General features: G+C 42.8%; 3 protein-coding genes across 3 annotated transcripts; 2 read left to right on the top strand and 1 right to left on the bottom strand.

The window, feature by feature from the left end:
* Positions 1–2170, bottom strand: LACBIDRAFT_329454 (uncharacterized protein; the record flags this gene model as incomplete). The annotated part of the gene is made up of 12 exons (XM_001883574.1): positions 1–73; positions 131–169; positions 449–552; positions 796–803; positions 1020–1057; positions 1180–1195; positions 1339–1439; positions 1497–1512; positions 1535–1598; positions 1656–1724; positions 1854–2008; positions 2155–2170. The coding sequence occupies 12 exons, from the start codon at positions 2168–2170 to the stop codon at positions 1–3; spliced, it is 699 nt and encodes a 232-aa protein (XP_001883609.1).
* Positions 2171–12872: 10702 nt separating this feature from the next.
* On the top strand, positions 12873–15503 carry LACBIDRAFT_329456 (uncharacterized protein; the record flags this gene model as incomplete). The annotated part of the gene is made up of 2 exons (XM_001883478.1): positions 12873–14047; positions 14213–15503. The coding sequence occupies 2 exons, from the start codon at positions 12873–12875 to the stop codon at positions 15501–15503; spliced, it is 2466 nt and encodes an 821-aa protein (XP_001883513.1).
* Positions 15504–19737: 4234 nt separating this feature from the next.
* LACBIDRAFT_329457 (uncharacterized protein) lies at positions 19738–20226 on the top strand (the record flags this gene model as incomplete). Its single annotated transcript, XM_001883479.1, has 3 exons — positions 19738–19884; positions 19914–19982; positions 20038–20226. The coding sequence occupies 3 exons, from the start codon at positions 19738–19740 to the stop codon at positions 20224–20226; spliced, it is 405 nt and encodes a 134-aa protein (XP_001883514.1).
* Positions 20227–21584: the final 1358 nt, after the last annotated feature.

Here is a 21584-nt window from a genome sequence, read left to right on the forward strand (position 1 = left end):
TCATTTCTCCGCAGAACCGAGCGCCGACTTTGAACGGTTAGACGCTATGTTTCGAAAACTCAGGAGGTTGTTCCTAAAGCAATTTCGGTCAAGTGAAATCCAAGAACGTAAAAATTGAGCAAGAACTTACCTGTGAGCCTCAATTTCTAGGGTAAGAGACCTTACTGCCCTGCAGAACCAAACACTGACTTTAAACGGTCAGGCACTATTGTTTTTCAAACTCGGGAGGTTGTTCCTGAAGCAATTTCGGTTAAGTAAAGCCCAAGAATGCAAAATTTGAGTAAGAACTTACCTGCAAGCCTCAATTTCTGGTGATAGCCCTCATTTCCCCGCAAAACCGAACACCAAATTTGAACGGTTGGATGCTATGTTTCGAAAACTCGGGAGGTTGTTCCTAAAGCAATTTCCAAGTGAAATCCAAGAACGTAAAAATTGAGCAAGAACTTACTTGTGAGCCTCAATTTCTAGGGTAAGAGACCTTATTGCCCTGCAGAACCAAACACCGAGTTTGAACGGTTGGGTGTCATGTTTCGCAAACTTGGGAGGTTGTTCCTGGAGCAAGGGGTATGTAGTTATTTGTTCAGAGACATGACCTTCCCGTGGGAAAGTTGGCCTAAAAAGGAAATTTTGGGGGGAGGGAGGGGCACTCAACACCGAAAGAAAATTTTGAAAGTTGTTGTCCACACCCCGACACCTCCACAAAATAAAAATAAATTGGGGGTTGGATTTTTTCGCACACTTGGATCTCCGACTTCCCACAGGGAAGGTCATGTCTCTGAACGAATAACTACATACCCCTTGTCCTGGAGCAATTTCGGTCAATTAAAGCCCAAGAACGTAAAATTTGAGTAAGAAATTACCTGCAAGCCTCAATTTCTAGTAATGGACCTCATTTCCCCGCAAAACTGAACACCGACTTTGAACGGTTGGGCTGCATGTTTCGAAAACTTGGGAGGTTGTTCCTAAAGCAATTGCGGTCAAATAAAACCCAAGAACGTAAAAATTGACCAAGAACTTACCTGTGACCTTAATTTCTGGAGTAAGAGGCCTTAATCCTCTGCAAAACCAAGCACCGACTTTGAACGGTTAGGCGCTATGTTTTGCAAACTCGGGAGGTCGTTCCTGAAGCAATTTCGGTCAAGTAGAGCCCAAGAACGTGAAATTTGAATAAGAACTTACCTGCAAGCCCCAATTTCTAGTAATAGACCTCATTTCTCCGAAAAACCGAGCGCCGACTTTGAACGGTTACGCGGTACGTTTCGCAAACTCGGGGGGTTGTTCCTAAAGCAATTTCGGTTCAGTAGAACCCAAGAATGTAAAAATCGAGCAAGAACCTACCTGTAGGCCTCAATTTCTGGCAATAGACCTTATTTTCCACAAAACCGCACGCCGACTTCGAACGGCTGGGTGCCATATTCCCAAAACTTGGGAGGTGGTTCCTGAAGCGATTTCGGTCAAATAAAGCCCGGGGGCGCAGAATACGAGCAAGAACTTACTTTTCTAGCTCAATTTCTGTTTGTGGGCATCCTTTCACCACAAAACCGAATGCCAAAATTGAATGGATCGGCGTTCCATTTCGTAAGCTCGGGAGGCGCTTCCTGTAGTAGTCACCATCAAGTAAAGCCCAAGATCATGAAATTCGAGCCAGAACTCACGGAGTAAATCCATTTCTTGTGGGTGGACTTGCCAAACCTTGATGCCGAAAATAGCTTGTGCATGTGGAGCTGAATGGAGGTGCAGTTCATGTATTTGATTTACGAGGCTTCTACCTGGTAGTCTATTTTACAAGGTAAAGGGAGAGGACAGCTATGTAAGTACGAGCGGCGGCTTGAACGGAAAGGGAATTAGCGCACGAGAAAACACTCAGGGTCCAGGACAAGTGTTGGGGAGGTGTGATTCCAGGACAAGTCAAGTCTCCCACCCGCCAAAAAGTGTGATCCAAACTGTGATTTGGCAGGTCCGTTTTGTGACTTGTCCTGGAAAAAAGTGTGATTTGGCATGGGAGGCGCTGCAAAAAGTGTGATTTGGTGTGATTTGCGGGACAAGTGTTGGTGCGGGCGAGCGTGATTTGGGTGTGATTCGAACTCCGAAATCACAACACTTGGCTTGAGAGCCTGTCAACTCCAACTAACCCAACCCATGGGAACTAATTACCATATATGGAAGGCATTATTGCATCATAGTAGTGACACGTGACACTTCAATCCGCTCTCATACACCTCTTCCAATAACGCAGCACGGCAAGCCGCATGGCCCGCTACGGTTCATTTTGGACCCCATTGTACATTACTTAAAACCATCTTCATCATTTCATTGGTTAAGCATTCCCCGACTCTTTACCATTTGCATTTTTTTGTACAGACTATGTAGATAATTTAACACCATATATTCTTGTCATTCTAGGAGTTCAATTGAGTTTGCTCAGCAGGATTACAATTAATAATCATCACATTTATAGTATTTTACTTTATCATTCATTATTGTTCGAATTATGCATTATGGCAAGCATATAGAGCGAAGGTCAAGCTACAGGTAGTCGACAGATTCAAGGGTAGCCCCAGATATCAAAGGGCTACGTGCATAGACAGCACAACACCATCAAAGGAATTCCACTGAATGACAGCAAAGCTATCACATTGGCATGCAAGCATACTCATACAACTCAGAACCTGCCACATACCACTAAAGCAATACCTCTATTGGTTCAAATGTGCGGAATCACCTCTTTGTGAGGCCTGTGAACAGGCAAATGAGACGGTTGAACATTATCTACAGGAATGCCCTGCATATGGACCTCAACACGACAAATTCCAGGCAGCAGCACACCAGGAGATGGACTCTACTGTACTAATCCAATCAATTCGTCACACCCTGTGACCTGTGACCGACATGACAAAATTTTGTTTTTGTCGCATCACCAGGGAAGGTGTGACATGCCTGAAATTTTTGTCGAGATGTAGGAGTGGCCATCTGTCTATAGATAATTTAGGACAGTTCAGAAAACTTTGCTAGAGAGACGCAGAGGGGAAAAAAATTGGTTTCTAATGAAAGAGAACCCCAATTTTGCTCCTTTTCCGACTGATTTGGTGGTTTCGTCACTGGCCCCTGTGACCTGTGACCCCTTAGAATTTCATCGATTTCGGACCCCCTGTGACGCATGACCGATGAATTGATTGGATTAGTACAGTATCATGAAAACATTATCCAACCCAAAGATGCTACCCCATCTCTTTGAGTTCATTACGAGCACAAAGTGCTTTGAAGAACAATACGGCAACCTCACATATAAAGACCCCAAAGATGACTAAAGCTCAGTTCCTACCTTCCCCCCTTTCTGCTCCCCTTTTCCTCCCCACTCACCCCTCCACCCCTCCCTTCTGCTTCCCTCCCTTTCTTTTAACTTTTTCTTTCTCTTTCTTTTCTTTCTTTTCACTCCCTCTTTTTACATTTACATTTTACTATATATATTCACACTACATCAAACCGCCCATCATATCTTACCTACATCTAAACTACATTACAGGCCACCACTGCCATACTACACATTGCACATCACATTTGCAGACCCACTCTCTTGGATTAGTAGACCCCCACTTATAGTTTGGACTCACACATAGATAGTCTATGTATGTAAATTCTGGCATAGGGCTTCGCCCCAAGGGAATAGAATGAATTGAAAAAAAATTGTTCGAATTATACATTCATCCACCTGCTAATGATATGCTGAAACTGAGAAATTGTATCCAATAATTTGAAGCACAACATTCAGCTATTAAAACTACATAGATATTTGAGATAAATCACATTCTATAACCCTACCAAATTTCAGAATGCTTGAACCACATATCGGGAAGAAAAATCAAAATTATGGGTGTATCATTGGGTAGTGTGACCATATTGCAGCAATTTCCAAAAACAGTCTCTTTTGAAAACTTCACAGCAGCACCAATACTGCTTCAATTTGCCCAAAGTCTGTGCCACAGTAGATGTGAACTTTTGGTGCACATTACAATTTATTTCACAAAAATTGATGTGGTATTGAGTGAGATATTAGTTGGTCAAAAGTGTATCAAATGATGGTGGTGTATCATTAGTGGGTGGATGACTGTAGCATCCAAACTAATATTTCCCAGCTTCAGAATATATATCTGACTTATTGCAGCTTTTTAATCGCACAGACAAATATTGATCTGTAATTGCATGTGATTGGAACAAGTCACTCAGCACTCGGGCTCTATCTGCTCTCAGTTTATAAATGAATAGAATTGGTTTGCACATGGTAACATTGTAGCACCCAAAATAATATTTTCCGGTTTCAGAATATATATCTGACTTATTGTAGCTTTTTAATTGTGCAAACAGAGATTGATCTGTAATTGCATATGATCAGAACAATCACTCAGTACTCGCATGCTATCTGCTCTCAGTTTATAAATGAATGAAATTGGTTTCCATAGGGTAACATTGTAGCACCAAAAATGATATTTTCCAGTTTCAGAATATATCTGAGTTGTCAAAGCCTTTTAATCATGCAACCACTATTGCACATGATCTGTTCACACTTGGTGTAAGTGTTCTTGTCATTGCTTGGGCTGAATGATGTCCATATTGTTGAAAGTTCGAGTCCACAATACGGCGAAGTTACTACCAGTTTACATGTCCTATGTATGTAATGAAATTGTCCTTTTGCTTGAGTTATTTAGTATATATTCTGAATTCAAATGTTGTCTGATAAAGATGTTAGGTACTTTAAAGTCAGGCATCATCCACATCTGCCATGACTTGGTCTTCATTGGCCAAGTCATCTGTATCGGCCATGCCAGACGTGGACGCCAACAAGGGGGTCATAGAGGCCTTCTCTTTCCCTTTAGTGGTTGCTCGTTGATTAGAGGTTGACGCCTTTTGTGCTGTAATTTTTTTAGTTGCCTTCTGAGCAGTGGCGTGCTTGGTAGCATTGATGCCTATGCTAATCACTTGCTCACGACATGATTTAATGTGCAGTTCCAGAGTGAGATTGCGTGTGACCATGTGAAAAAACATGATGTCTCAGTACCACGTGTTTTTTTTCCCACCCTTTGGCCCACCACAAGACCCACTACTAACGTAGCAGGAATCCTCTTCAACCTAGGTGTATCCTCTCTTGATTTGCAGGATTCACATCTAAGGATGCTAAAAGATACAACCAAAATGTGGGCCTTTCACCATTAATTTATACAGTTTATCCAGAATTTTTTGCAGCCACATTGTTCACACTTTTTCACACTCCTGGCACCTTGATCTATGCAGCCACAACAGATTTATGGTAGTTACATAGCATGTCCTGCTTCACCAAATAATCCTTTACAGCCATATCAACTCTCACTGTAACGGCTAGTGTTCGCAGGTCCAGTCTACAGGACTGAAAATATACATAGGACTGAACTGGACTGAACCACGGTCTGGTCTTTTCCAGTTGCCAGTTGCCCACATTTCTGGTCAGTCCAGTTGCCAGTTGCCATGTTTTTGTAAATATATAAAAACCGAAAAAGACCGGTTTAGACCGGTTGCAACCGGTCTTTCGTCTCATCACATATTGTACCTTACTCATGCACATTTTACTTAATTTTCGGTCCCTGAATCATCAAAAATGGTCAAGAATTGGTTGAGATATGGCCAAAAACATTTTTATACGCAATTTGAATGTATGTTCTCTCCGTTTTCACCATATCTCAGTCAAATCTTGACCGAATCGCTTCAAATCTTGGCCAGCTTACGGAAAATTAAATTATCTATCTACGCATGCTATATACGTGAGATAACATTTAATATATCTGGCACAATAAATTTTTTAACAAAAGACCGGTCGCAACCGGTCTGGACCAGTTTTTTTTGTGTTGTGGACCGATTAGGACCGGTCCAAAGCGGTCCGGTTGCGGTCCCTCAATATTTGGATCGGTCTAGACCGGTTGCGGTTGCATCGTTTTGAGGTAAAAAACTGGACTTAACTGGACCTGCGAACACTAGTAACGGCATGCTAGTATATTCTACTTCCCTTCTTGTGTAACCTAGGACCATCATATTTACCCATGTTTACTCTGCATATGTAGCTCCAGGTACATAATAATAAACTCACTTTGCAACCACATCATATATTACATGTGAATGGAGTCACCCCTTTTCTGTACAGCTAGGCAGCCTTATGCCTCCCCTCCAGGATACAAGAGTCCTGCGCCGGGTGACCGTGCCCCAGTTCCTGGGTCACAGGATAATCTCAACGTGGTGACACCTTGCGGCACCATGTTACTTTCTCTCTCTCGCGTACCCCGGATATTCTCCGCCGCTATCTCACACTCACGCCTTCGTTGAGAAGTCCTGATTCGCCCTTTGGTTTCACAATGGTGGGGGCACCGTGGACTTCATCAAGATGAAGTCCCTGAGTGCAGAAGCTCAGAGAAACTACATAAGGCAAGTCTGATCAACAGATCCTGTCAACTCATGACAGTTTCCAGACCTTCCGTTTCCCAAGCAAACCCAAAACCTAACAAAGGTGAGAAAACCGTTGACCATGCCTTGCACGATGCTCCCACTCCCTCGATAGCACGAATACCCGCTGCTTTCGAGAGCAACGGCTCCACGTCCTCCATACCCACGATAGCGCGATCACCCGCTGCTTTCGAGGGTAACACTTCGGCTACGTCAAACAATGGTTCTCAGCCTTCGATAATCCAGACGACATCGAAGAATCAATCTCTCCCAACCAACATGAGCTATGCCCAAGGCAGTTGCACAAAGAACTGCCAATGTCAGGATTTCGAAAGCCGGAACTCCCTCTCGCAAACAAGCCCTCAACGGTGCGAAGACGAGCCAATCAATGATCTATCCAGCCAAACCACCCTGGAATCCTCATTAGCGCGAAATCTTGCAGCTTTCGAGGGTGACAGTGCCTCTCGGGTGATTGACAGCTCCTCATCCTTGACTACTCTGTGTGAAGATGAGGCCATAAACGATCAGACCACCCAAGTCATTCTCATGCCCTCGATAGCGCGGATAATCGCTGCTTCTGCACTAGTCCCTACCACCTTATATGATAAACCTTAAGCAAATGCCTGCACAGTTATCTGTTTCCTGCCAGGTGTGTTATGATATGAGATACTTAGGCAAGCTCAATGAAATATGTCTCATTTCCTGCCAGAGGCATTTCATTTTTTTGTCAGGGATATTTCATTTCTTGCCTTGAGATATTCCATATTCTTAGCTGAGCTATTTCATATCCTTGCCCAGGGCTATTTCATATCCATTTCATTGCTTGCCCTGGGTTATCTCATATTCTTGCCTTGGGTTATTTCATATCTCTACCTGGGCAATGTCATATCCATTTCATTCCTTGCCTTGTGCAATTTCATATCTTTGCCTGGGCAATTTCATATCCCTGCCTGGGCAATTTCACATCCATTTCATTCCTTGCCTTGTGCAATTTCATATCTTTGCCTGGGCAATTTCATATCCCTGCCTGGGCAATTTCACATCCATTTCATTCCTTGCCTTGTGCAATTTCATATCTTTGCCTGGGCAATTTCATATCCATTTCATTCCTTGCCTTGTGCAATTTCATATCTTTGCCTGGGCAATTTCATATCTCTACCTGGGCAATTTCATATCCATTTCATTCCTTGCCTTGTGCAATTTCATATCTTTGCCTGGGCAATTTCATATCCCTGTCTAGGCTATTTCACATCCATTTCATTCCTTGCCTGGGGCAATTTCATATTCTTGCTTGGGCAATTTCATACCTACCCTACTGCATTTATTATTGCCCCCTCACTGTTTCCCACAGTCTGCTCACTGTTTTCAGGGTCCAAAAGCGCACTTCTAAATATGGAAATGTGCGCCTTTCTAAAAGAAAAATAGCAATAAAATAGAGAAAATTCATGGGATAATAGTACCAAATTTGCAAGGTTTGTATTTGTCAGGGTCCATTGGGGGATGTCATGATATTGGTCACATGACCAATTACCAAAAATGGTCATAAAACAAAAGTTGTAGCCTTACACTGTAGCTTCCTGAATCTGTTCAAATTATGTTCTGAAGTGCTCCCATTGTGGATATATGAGGTAAAGGAATCCCAAAAGTGTCATGTTTTTTTTTGTTTTTTACATTTTTCTCCATGAAAACAAAACCAAACAATATGATTTCAGTATATTTAGAAAGCTAAAAGAAAGGGCTACAGTTATTGTATCATGGGAAAAATGACCAAAAAAGGAAGGTGCATGCCCTAGAAAAGGAATTGTCAGATATAGACTACAAAAGACTACAAAAGTCAGACTTAGACTACCATGTTTACTGATAGACTACAAAAGACTACAAAAGTCGGACATAGACTACAAATTTTACTGATACACTACAAAAGACTACAAAAGTTGGAGTTGGACTACAAAGTTAAGGTTAGGGCTAAAAGGTTATCCAAAGTCAACCTAGCCCATCCATCCCATACATGGCACATATTTGATGGGAAAATGGCTGGGGAATATACAGATACATTGCAGGGACCCTATGCCATGTTTGGTTTGAGGAATCATATGCAAAAGAGAGCATGAGAGCCATTATAAAAGGATGTCCAGTCCACTTTTTTAGACCACAAAAGTTTGTAATGTCTGCTTTTGTCATTAGAAAAGTTTGTAGTATCCGCTTTTTAGACTACAAAAGTTTGTGGTTTGCGCTTTTTTATTGGAAAAGTATGTAGTGTCTGCTTTTTCATTTGAAAAAGTATGTAGTGTCCGCTTTTTTAGACTACAAAAGTTTGTAGTGTGCGCTTTTTCATTAGAAAAGTTTGTAGTTGACATGTAGGCTATGGTGTCCTTGGCCCTGTCTAGGTTATGGGGATGAGGTTGAAGGATTGACATGATCTTACATATTGCCAGTGCTGCAGAATTAGTTTTTGACATCATGCACAAGTTGTCTTTCACATTAGGAAAGGCTATTCTAAGCCTTTCATATTGATACCTACTGCCCTACCTCAAAACATAATTATAAGTTCATGTGCAATATGGCTGAAGGATTGCCATGACTTTACACATTGCTATTGCCACATTATCAAAATTTTCACATCATGCCCAAGTTAGCTGTCAAGCCACATCAGGAGGCACTGACTTGGGTCAGTAGTTACAAATACTCCTGGTATCCTGGGTAGCTGGGTACACAAGTCCCCTAGTGCATAGTTACCGTAGTCATCCTACCAATCTCAGTAGCACCAGTAGTTTCCTGAATTCGGTACATAGCTCTACATTGTGTGTGTTGCTCTGTGTCTACCAAAGCTACCAGGTGAACCAGAGCTATGTAACAAAGTCTAATCATACATTGTTAGCATTGTTTCCGATCTACAAAGGCTACTGGTTCAGGATACTCAATAAAAAGCTGGCCATTTTTTTGAACCAAAATGGCAGTAATAATTAGAAAGCATCATTATATGAGACAGGATATATACACATTCAAGCTACTAGCCTAATCATGAGCAGAAGGAAGGGTGTACCACATCTACTACCTGGTGACAAGGAGAGCAAGGGGTGGGGTAGGGGGAGGGTGAGTACTGGTGTGAGAGAGACAAGGAAAGTAAGCACTGCCTGGAGATGGGGAGAGAAAGTGGGAATGGAATGAGGTGGGGTGAGTACAACGAACGCCGATAAGAGATGAGGAAAGCTGATCAAAGAAGAGGAAAGTATGCACTGCCTCGAGATGAGGTGAGAAAGGGGGAAGGAGGGGGGGAGTACAACAAACACCGACAAGAGACAATGCCTGGAGATGAGGAGAGGAAGGGAAAGGTTAATATGGCAAAGACAGATGAGGGAGGATGAAAGTACGCACAGAGATGCTACACATGCTTGAGGGTAGGTGGTCAGCACTGCCTGGACAAGAAGGCAAAGGGGGTATGAGTACAGCGGACATGGACAAAGACAGATGAAAGCATGCACAAATTCGAAACGAGAAGAGAAAGGGGGGTGAGTGTGAGTACGGCCAATACACGCGCTGACTAGAGATGAGCAAACAAAGAGGACTGTGAGTGTGGAGAACGTGAATGAAGAAGGAAAGGACGAACTGACTTGAGATGAAGAGGACTTGGATGGAAAGACTTACAAGTTGGCAATGTGGTGGGGGAAAGGAAGGAAGGACGTGTTGAGAAATTCAAAAATCAACGTTGTCACATGGTGTTGGAGTTTGAACAGACTTCAACGAATTGTCGAAGTTGTTCAACACCAGCGCGTCAACCACTTCCTCACCTCGCGGATGGTTTCTTTCATTACGGACGTTCTCGGATGTATAGCATACACCTAGCATAACCTATTTACTTCATTCTTTGTTGTGCACCTTTATTCGGAAATTTTAGTTTCCTTCTCTCAACTACTACTGATTGTTTGGTTGAGTTGTCTAATCTACCGAAGCTACAGGTCTTTGGTGAAAGGATATTGGGGCTACTGACAGTTGCTGGACAGCTACTGGGGAAATGTACACACATAGGCCAACTACCTAGACACATTGTGGCTACTGTGTGCTATGGAGAAGAACCAAAATGTACTGGCGCAACAGATTTTAGTGAGAAACTACGTATAAATTTACTGTTTCCTGATGCAGAGGAGGCCATTCATGTTGAAAGCTACTGGCCTGTCCCAAACATAGTCAACTTTGATATCAGCTCTTTAAGTGCTATAGGATGACAGGCTGATTCATCCTTGGAGGTGTCCTCAAGTCAGGTCATGTTGTAAGTTAATCATGTATTGAGACAGAACAGTAGATATCAACATGAATGGCCTCCTCTGGCTTGACAGCTAACTTGGGCATGATGTGAAAATTTTGATAATGTGGCAATAGCAATATGTAAAGTCATGGCAATCCTTCAGCCATATTGCCACATGAACTTATAATTATGTTTTGAGGTAGGACAGTAGGTATCAATATGAAAGGCTTAGAATAACCTCTCCTAATGTGAAAGACAACTTGTGCATGATGTCAAAAACTAATTCTGCAGCACTGGCAATATGTAAGATCATGTCAATCCTTCAACCTCATCCCCATAACCTAGACAGGGCCAAGGACACCATAGCCTACATGTCAACTACAAACTTTTGTAGTCTCAAAAAGCGGACACTACAAACTTTTCTAATGACAAAAGCAGACATTACAAACTTTTGTGGTCTAAAAAAGTGGACTGGACATCCTTTTATAATGGCTCTCATGCTCTCTTTTGCATATGATTCCTCAAACCAAACATGGCATAGGGTCCCTGCAATGTATCTGTATATTCCCCAGCCATTTTCCCATCAAATATGTGCCATGTATGGGATGGATGGGCTAGGTTGACTTTGGATAACCTTTTAGCCCTAACCTTAACTTTGTAGTCCAACTCCAACTTTTGTAGTCTTTTGTAGTGTATCAGTAAAATTTGTAGTCTATGTCCGACTTTTGTAGTCTTTTGTAGTCTATCAGTAAACATGGTAGTCTAAGTCTGACTTTTGTAGTCTTTTGTAGTCTATATCTGACAATTCCTTTTCTAGGGCATGCACCTTCCTTTTTTGGTCATTTTTCCCATGATACAATAACTGTAGCCCTTTCTTTTAGCTTTCTAAATATACTGAAATCATATTGTTTGGTTTTGTTTTCATGGAGAAAAATGTAAAAAACAAAAAAAAACATGACACTTTTGGGATTCCTTTACCTCATATATCCACAATGGGAGCACTTCAGAACATAATTTGAACAGATTCAGGAAGCTACAGTGTAAGGCTACAACTTTTGTTTTATGACCATTTTTGGTAATTGGTCATGTGACCAATATCATGACATCCCCCAATGGACCCTGACAAATACAAACCTTGCAAATTTGGTACTATTATCCCATGAATTTTCTCTATTTTATTGCTATTTTTCTTTTAGAAAGGCGCACATTTCCATATTTAGAAGTGCGCTTTTGGACCCTGAAAACAGTGAGCAGACTGTGGGAAACAGTGAGGGGGCAATAATAAATGCAGTAGGGTAGGTATGAAATTGCCCAAGCAAGAATATGAAATTGCCCCAGGCAAGGAATGAAATGGATGTGAAATAGCCTAGACAGGGATATGAAATTGCCCAGGCAAAGATATGAAATTGCACAAGGCAAGGAATGAAATGGATATGAAATTGCCCAGGTAGAGATATGAAATTGCCCAGGCAAAGATATGAAATTGCACAAGGCAAGGAATGAAATGGATATGAAATTGCCCAGGCAAAGATATGAAATTGCACAAGGCAAGGAATGAAATGGATGTGAAATTGCCCAGGCAGGGATATGAAATTGCCCAGGCAAAGATATGAAATTGCACAAGGCAAGGAATGAAATGGATATGACATTGCCCAGGTAGAGATATGAAATAACCCAAGGCAAGAATATGAGATAACCCAGGGCAAGCAATGAAATGGATATGAAATAGCCCTGGGCAAGGATATGAAATAGCTCAGCTAAGAATATGGAATATCTCAAGGCAAGAAATGAAATATCCCTGACAAAAAAATGAAATGCCTCTGGCAGGAAATGAGACATATTTCATTGAGCTTGCCTAAGTATCTCATATCATAACATACCTGGCAGGAAACAGATAACTGTGCAGGCATTTGCTTAAGGTTTATCATATAAGTGGTAGGTACCCCTCGCTTCTGAGGGTAATGACTCAGCTACAACGGACATCGACTCTACTCCTTCCCCTTCCACATTAGCACATATGTCTGCTGCTCTTGAAGATAACAACTTAGCCATGATGGGCATCGACTCTATATCTTCTGTACCTACGATAGCGTGATCATCTGCTGCTTTTGAAGGTAACCACCTGGCTATGACAAACAACGGCTTCACACCATCGACAACCCTGACCATGTTGAAACGACCTCTCCCAACCAACACGAGTGATGCCCGCTGCAGTTGTGCGAGGAACTGCCCTCGCCAAGTCCTTGAAAGCCAATCCACTCTGGAGACCTTGTTAGCGCGAAATTTCGCAGCTATCGAGGGTGACTATATCACTTGGTTGATTGATGACCCCTCATCCCCGACCATTCTATATGAAGATGAGCCAACCGTCGTACCAACCCATCAGTCCACCCCAGAAACCTCTTTAGTGCGAGTCCTCGCAGCTTTCGAAGGTGGCTACATCACTCAGCTGATCGACGATTCCTCGTTCTCAACCACTCTGTATGAAGTCGAGCCAATCAATCCCATACCCTCGATAGCGCGAACAATCACTGCTTCTGAGAGCAATGATTCAGCTATGATGGACGACGCCTCTTCACTTCCCCTATCCATGTTAGCGTGTACATCTGTAGCTTTCAAAGATAACACCTTAGCCATGACAGACGTTGACCCTACACCCTCTCTACCCACATTAGCACACACATCCGCTGCTTCCAAGAGTAACCACCCAAACCCGATGGATGACCTCTTCATGCCTCTTACATCCAACATTTCGGAGGGTAATGAAGTAGCTATGAGGAACAATGACTCGGTGCCTCCCATGCTCACGACAGCATTCTTATCGACGGCCGTATCACCTGAGGAATTCCCCTCCTGTCATCGCCCTAATCACCAATCACCACCGTTTAAACCAGGTGTCTGTGAACAGACCACTTCGTTGTCCTATTCGACAAAATGGACAACCTATGCTTCCAATGACAACTGCCACAAGATTGAATTCCACAACACCAACTGTTCCACTAGTCATGAAATCGTAGCATTGATAAGATCTAGGGAAAGGGGGAAGGGAGTGTCGATGGCAGAAGGGCCTGCGCGAATACCTGCTGCTTTCGAGAGCAATGGCGCGACTGCAATGGACAATGACTCTACACTTTCCATACCCATGTTAGAGTCCCCATTCTGTCAATACCCTACCATCGACCCAGCCCGCCAATCTGCCTTCCAAACCCTGCTAGCGCAAAACATCACAGCTTTCAAGGGTGGCTTCTTCACTAGGATGACCAACGACTCCCCGTTCTCGACCACTCCATACAAAGACGAGCCAATCATCGACCTAGCCAGCCAATCTGCCATGGAAACCTTGTTAGCGTGAAATATCGCAGCTTTCGAGGGTGGCTATGCTGCTCAATCAATAAACAATTCCTCATTCTGTTTTACTCAGCGCAATGACAAGTTAGCAAGCTATCAAGCCACCCACGTTGTTCTGACATCTGCCTTAACACAATTACCCTCTCCTCTCACCGGTAGTAACACATTTCAGTGGAACAACATCCTCCCGTCTTCAGTAGCTCTGGCCATGTCCGCTTCACCGAACGATAGCATCCTATCGCCTCTCCCAAACTATATGGGCTATGCCTGCTGCGTCTGCATGAGCGATAGCTACCTCCAAGATCATAGAAGCAAGAATTCCTTCGAGCGGACGAGCCCGGCGATCCTCCTATCCTCTGAAGAGCTCACACCCTGTCAACACCCTAATCATCAGCTACCATTGCTCAAACCAGGCGGCTGCTGGCAAACCTGTCCTTTACTCCTACGAACAGGTTTGATGGCTTGTCCTGCAACTGACGACATCAACATTCTCAAGCTTTGCCACATCAACTCTGCTAATTACAAATACATGAATCTGGCAAGATTTGAAGAGCATGGCCTCAAGGCTACCTTCCCCTTGAACGGTGATTCCTCACTGACACCCAAATCTATGTTTACAAGTCGTCACACTGTAGGCCATTCGAGCCTTAACGGAACTCCCTCTGAGCCTGTTAGTTTGCAAAGGGCAAATTACTTATTTACACCTGGTATAAGCATCCGCAATCCTTTAATGTCAAAAACGGCCAGGAAGAATAGAGAAAGAGGACTGTCAATAACAAGAGAATCTACCCTCCGAGCTTCCCCTTCCACGAACGATAGACCCTTACCTGCCATAGGACCTGTGCCCAACAAGGGTACGACTAAAGCGCTCGCTGCTCATAAGAGCACGAACCCCCTTAGGAACGACTTCAGCGACTCCAACTGTTTGGATAGTCACGATCTCGTAACACTGACAAACCTTAGAAGTAAAAGGGAAGGAGTGATAATGGAAGAAAAATACATCCTTGACACTGTCTTCCTCATGGGTGACAGCCTTTTGCCTCTGTCAGACTCCATATGCCTAGAATCACGCTCATTAATCAGGTCTGAACCAGGGAGTCGAACTTCGAATTCTGCCACTAAGCAAAGCATGAAACAAATATCTCTACCTGGTAAGAGTGCGACCAAGATTCTTGCTGCTCTGAGAAGTGCAGATGACTTCGAAATGGTCATCTTTAGCAAGATGACTCAGAAGTCTTCATTCCCCAATGCAACTTTGCTTATCGACTACTGCACAGCAGTCACGGCCGATGGAACCCAAGCGTCTCCATCAAGTCGAGTTGAAGAAAAAGACGAGTTGGAAACAATGTCTGAAGATCACAAGGGCCTTGTCCCCCTCTCCAAACCTGCGCTGTCAAGTCCTCTCATCCCAGGTGATACAAAATTAGAAGGAATGCAGGGCATTCAGTAGCTGCACTATGGAACCATAAAAGTACAACATGGACAATTGTCCTATGGGTCATAGGGCTACCCAAATGGGCCCAATGCTCTGGACGTCACTATGGGGCCATGGGTGGGCCCAGTTCCTTAAAGATACCTAAGGGTGAATGTTGGGCCCAAATGTCAGGCCAAACCAAATCCTGCCAAATAGGCATTTGGCCCAGTTATGGTCATTTGAGTGGGTTAACTTAGCCTAAGGATAGTTGTTGGCCCAATATCGAGAGTCCCAATGGCTGTATGATGGGCCCAAAGTGTTGGGAAGCTGAAGAATTTTACCTGGTTTTTTTAGTGAAACTTGCAGTGATTCGGAACTTGTGGCGGGTCGGAACTTTTGGGGTTGAGTGGAACTTTCAGGTTGAGTGGAACTTTCAGAACTTTCGGTTTACAGAACATCCGAAAAGGACTCTGGATGTCTGCATAAATATTCTGAAAAAAATGCGAAATGCCCGCAACATTAATTGGGGACATCCAAAACGCATCCTAGATGTCCACATAAATGTTCTGGGAAAATGCAAAATGCCTGGTACATTAATTGGAATACACACTGGACATCCAAAAAAACACCCTGGATGTCTGCATAAATGTCCCGAATAAATACACAGGACATTCAAAATGCACCCTGTATGTCCCGGAACATTAATTGGAATATATGCAGGACATCCAGAAAGTGCACGAACATTGATTCAGGACATCCGAAAAGCACCCTGAATGTCCACATAAATGTTCCGGAAAAATGTGAAATGCCCGGAACATTAATTAGAATACACACAGGACATCCAAAAAACAACCTGGATGTCCGCATAAATGTTCCGGAAAAAAATGCGAAATGCCCGGAACATTAATTGGAATATATGCGGGACATCCAGAAAGTGCACAAACATTGATTCAGGACATCCGAAAAGCACCCTGAATGTCCACATAAATGTTCCGGGAAAATGCGAAATGCCTGGAACATTAATTAGAATACACATGGGACATCCAAAAAACATCCTAGATGTCCGCATAAATGTTCCGAAAAAAATGCGAAATGCCCGGAACATTAATTGGAATATATGCGGGACATCCAGAAAGTGCACAAACATTGATTCAGGACATCTGAAAGGCACCCTGAATGTCCACATAAATGTTCCGGAAAAATGCGAATTGCCAAATGGGACATCTGAGAAACATCCTAAATGTCTGCATAAATGTCCCGAAAAAAATGCGAAATGCCCGGAATGTTTATTGGAATATATGCAGGACATCCAGAAAGCACACATACATTCATTCAGGACATCTGAAAAGCACCCTGGATGTCCATATATATGTTCCGGAAAACTGCGAAATGCCCGGAACATTAATTAGAATACACACAGGACATCCAAAAAACATCCTGGATGTCTGCATAAATGTTCCGAAAAAAATGCGAAATGCCTGGAATGTTAATTGGAATATATGCGGGACATCCAAAAAACACATGGTCATTCATTCAGGACATCTGAAAAGCACCCTGGATGTCCATATGAATGTTCCGGAAAAATGCAAAATTCCTGGAACATTATTTAGAATACATATGGGACATCTGAAAAACATCCTGGATGTCTGGATAAATGTCCCGAAAAAAATGCGAAATGCCCGGAACATTAATTGGACTATACACAGGACATCCAAAAAGCACCTTGGATGTCCCAGAACATGAATTGGAATATATATGGGACATCTGTTAATTGGAATATACACGAGACATGCAAAAAGCACATGAACATTGATTCAGGACATCTGAATGGCACCCTGGATGTCCATGTAAATGTTCCGAAAATATGCGAAATGCATGGAACACTAATTGGGACATCCGCAAAGCATTCTGCATGTCCACAATTGTCTGAAGTTCCATTGTATGAACTGAATGCCATTGAATGACCTCATCTACAAGTGAACATCACCAAGTTCCGCAAAGTGAGAGAACATCAGCATTTTCTGCAAAGTGCATAAGGACATCCATGCTTGATATCTTGGTTATCTGAGTGATTTTATACATTGCTTTTGGGTACTAGAATAGCTCATGCACATCCTAGGAAATGCTCATAGGCACTTTATGTTTCTTGACACAGGAAGGTTTTCTGTCCTAGAATATCATACCCTTCATTTCAAGACCTTCACATTGTCTCAGGAGATTTAACTAGAAACCAGAGTCCTATATGGACACCGGGGTGCTTTTCTGACATCTTGTGGATATTAAATGTTATTCCCCAGACATTTTACATTTTTTTCGGGACATCCAGAGTTGTTTTTGAGGTCCAGTGAATTTAAACTATTGCCCGGGAGATTTTGCATTCTCCCAGGACATTTATATTGATACCAGGGTTGCTTTATTAATGTCATGTGGATGTTAAAACTAGTGCTCCATAGATTCACATTTCTGGGACATTTATATGGACACCAGTGTTGCTTTTTTGACATCTTATGGGTAAGAAAAGTCATGCCCCAGACATTTCGCATTTTTCCGGGACATCCAGGGGTGTTATTTGGATGTCCTGTGGGCATTTAAATCATTGCTTTGGACATTTCGCATTTTCTTCGGACATTTACATGGCTACCATGGTTGTTTTTCTGATGTCCCATTATGCAAGGGCTTTTTGGATGTCCTTTGTATATTGAAAGTAATGCTCCGGACATTTCGCACTTTTTTCGGGACACTTATACCACTACCAGGGTTGTTTATCTGGTGTTCTGTAGATAATCAAGTTATTGGTCTGGACATTTCGCATTTTTTCGGGACACTTATACCGCTACCAGGGTTGTTCTTCTGGTGTTCCGTAGATAATCAAGTTATTGGTCTGGTTATTTCAAATTTCTCCAAAACATTTATGTGAGTGCTTTTTGGATGTCCTTTGTATATTGAAACTAATGCTCCGGACATTTCGCATTTTTCCGGGACATTTATACCAGTCCCAGGGTTGTTCTTCTGATGTTCCGTAGATAATCAAGTTATTGGTCTGGTCATTTTGCATTTCCCCAAAAAATTTATATGAGGGCTTTTTGGATATATTGAAACTAATGCTCCGGACATTTCGCACTTTTGTCGGGGCACTTATACCACTACCAGGGTTGTTCATCTGGGGTTCTGTAGATAATCAAGTTATTGGTCCGGACATTTCGCATTTTTTCGGGACACTTATACCACTACCAGGGTTGTTCTTCTGGTGTTTCATAGATAACCAAGTTATTGGTCCGGACATTTCGCATTTCCCCAAAACATTTATGCGAGGGCTTTTTGGATGTCCTTTGTATATTGAAACTAATGCTCCGGACATTTCGCATTTATTTCGGGACACTTATATCACTACCAGTGTTGTTCTTCTGATGTTCTGTAGATAATCAAGTTATTGGTCCGGTCATTTCGCATTTTCCCAAAACATTTATGCAGGTGCTTTTTGCATGTCCTCTGTATATTGAAACTAATCCTCTGGACATTTCGCATGTTTATGGGGACATTTATACCACTACCAGGGTTGTTCTTCTGATTTTTTGTAGATAATCAAGTTATTGGTCTGGACATTTCGCATTTTTTCGGGACACTTATACTGCTACCAGGGTTGTTCTTCTGGTGTTCCGTAGATAATCAAGTTATTGGTCTGGTCATTTCGCATTTCCCCAAAAAATTTATGCAAGTGCTTTTTGGATGTCCTTTGTATATTGAAACTAATGCTCCGGACATTTCGCATTTTTTTCAGGACACTTATACCACCACCAGGGTTGTTCTTCTGGTGTTCCATAGATAATCGAGTTATTGGTCTGGACATTTCGCATGTTTTTCGGGACACTTATACCACCACCAGGCTTGTTCTTCTGATGTTCCGTAGATAATCAGGTTATTGGTCCGGACATTTTGCATTTCCCCAAAACATTTATGCAAGTGCTTTTTGGATGTCCTCTGTATATTGAAACTAATCCTCTGGACATTTCACATGTTCATGGGACATTTGCCCTGGGATAATGTATTTCGGAACTCTGTCTCCTAATTTCACCATCCATTTTTGCCTAAGACATCTGCAGTCATTTGGCCCAATGATAAACATTAGGTGTTTTTACACCTTTGGGCCAATCTACAGCACCATAGTCTAGTTGCTCATTGGGCCCATTTGGGTAGTCCTATGACCCATAGGACAATTGACCAAGTTGTACTTTTATGGTACTATAGGGACACCTATGTCTACTTGTGAGGAATGTACTCTAATTCCATTTCATCAAGTACAAATTGCTTGCCTGTTCCCGGTGAGGGTGCAGCTAATATACCTGCTGCTTTTGTTAGCGCAATCAATTGTAACTCTAAACCAATCATCCAAAGTAAGATTGATCGAAGGTCTTCAGCAGTAAGTGTGACACTACTCGTTACCTCCAGAGGAGGTTCATGGATGCTACTAGTAGACCTCATTCAAGTAACTACGGGGAATGGGAGCAACCCGTGAAGGTTCGGTGAACTGAGAATCAATGGTAATGAATCCTGGACTCCCTCCTCGAATCAGACTGAAGTAAAGAATGAGCAGGATTACAAGCAAGGAGAGCACGACAATTCGTTCCAGCTTAGCACCATCTTCTGGAACAATAAGGAGGCTCAGGATCTACCTTTCCAAGCAGAGCCTTTTACCACGATGGCAGGACTTATCTCTAGACTCCTCGACTCCGCTACTGTCAATAATGCCCTGTTCTCTTAAGAACAATAGATGAAATGTCCTTGCCCCGAATTACAGTCAAACATATTGACTACAGATTTCGATGGAGCTAGGACATAAAACTCCAAAGACCCTTCTACGGAAACACTTAGACCTAGCTAAACGAAAAGTCAAACTTGACCTACCGCTAGAACCTCCCCAAGCAACTGCGATTGTTGTTCGAGTTTTACGAGTCCTAGCCAAGTCTATCCTGGATCACTGGATTTCCTCTTCCAACTCCTCACGACTGCTCGCTTCTAGCACAAGCCGAACCGAGATTTCCATGCTGTACCGAGTGTTATGACCCTATTTAGCTGGAGTCTCTAATCGCTTAATACAAGAGATTAGTGATTGGACATGGACGTTTGGAAGGAATCCCATCTCACAAGCTACCAGATTCCACGAATCCGCTAGAGCTTCGTTGCAAACCACCTCAGGTAGTGGAACTGTCCTAACAGAAGTTAGGAAGCTCCCTGCGAGAATGGAATGCTTCGATATATTGCTGAAGGGCTTGACTGAGGCGGCTGCACATCCATATGGTCAACCTCTTACGAACTTCCGAATCCTGAGGAGCCATCCTCACAGAGATCAGAATGATGAATGTGCTAGATCAGAAGCTACCAGAGAATCATTAAGCCCATCTGCAAGATTAAAACCTATGCGAAGTTCCACGTTAGGTGAAGGACGAAGTATCAGGCTTACTTCGACGTGGTTACCAGGGGCTGAGACAACAAGAGTACTTGTCGTAAGAATTCATCCAGTGAAATTGGCAGCCTTGAGTAACAATCCAAAGACTGAAGCTCCTAGTAACTATAGTAATGAACTTAGGGTGCCTGCTGCATGCAGAACACACATAACAAGCCCTGAGACTCATACCATCTATGTCCGGCAGCTTGAGAACGATTTACCGTGCATCGTGCATGCTGTGGAGGTAGTTCCAAGGGATACTGAGGCTGAGCAGAAGACATGTCCAATGAATGAAGGAGTAGACAGGGAAAGGAAGGCAAACCTCACCAGAGACAACAAGTATGTACGAAAGTCCTACAAATGAGCGCCGCATCCTCCAAGCAAGATAACTTCAGACCTCGCCTCAGACAACCACTCGAAGATGGCCATGTATATGTTAGACCTAAGCATTCTTCCCAAGACTATTCATGTTTCCGGAGTTCCACGTATATGTTAGACCTAAGCATTCTTCCCGAGACTATTCATGTTTCCGGAGTTCCCCTGTGAATACTCCTAAGAGGCTCCTAGATCCATTGGAAGAAGAAGTAACCGTTAAGACATACCCTGTAATGTTAGCGGAGATGGTGCCTCTATCCCAACCCATGAGAGCAACCCATTATGCAAGCGATTCAAGA

The sequence above is a fragment of the Laccaria bicolor genome, genomic scaffold, assembly GCF_000143565.1.
Source record: "Laccaria bicolor S238N-H82 LACBIscaffold_21 genomic scaffold, whole genome shotgun sequence".
Classification (NCBI taxonomy): Eukaryota; Fungi; Basidiomycota; class Agaricomycetes; order Agaricales; family Hydnangiaceae; genus Laccaria; species Laccaria bicolor.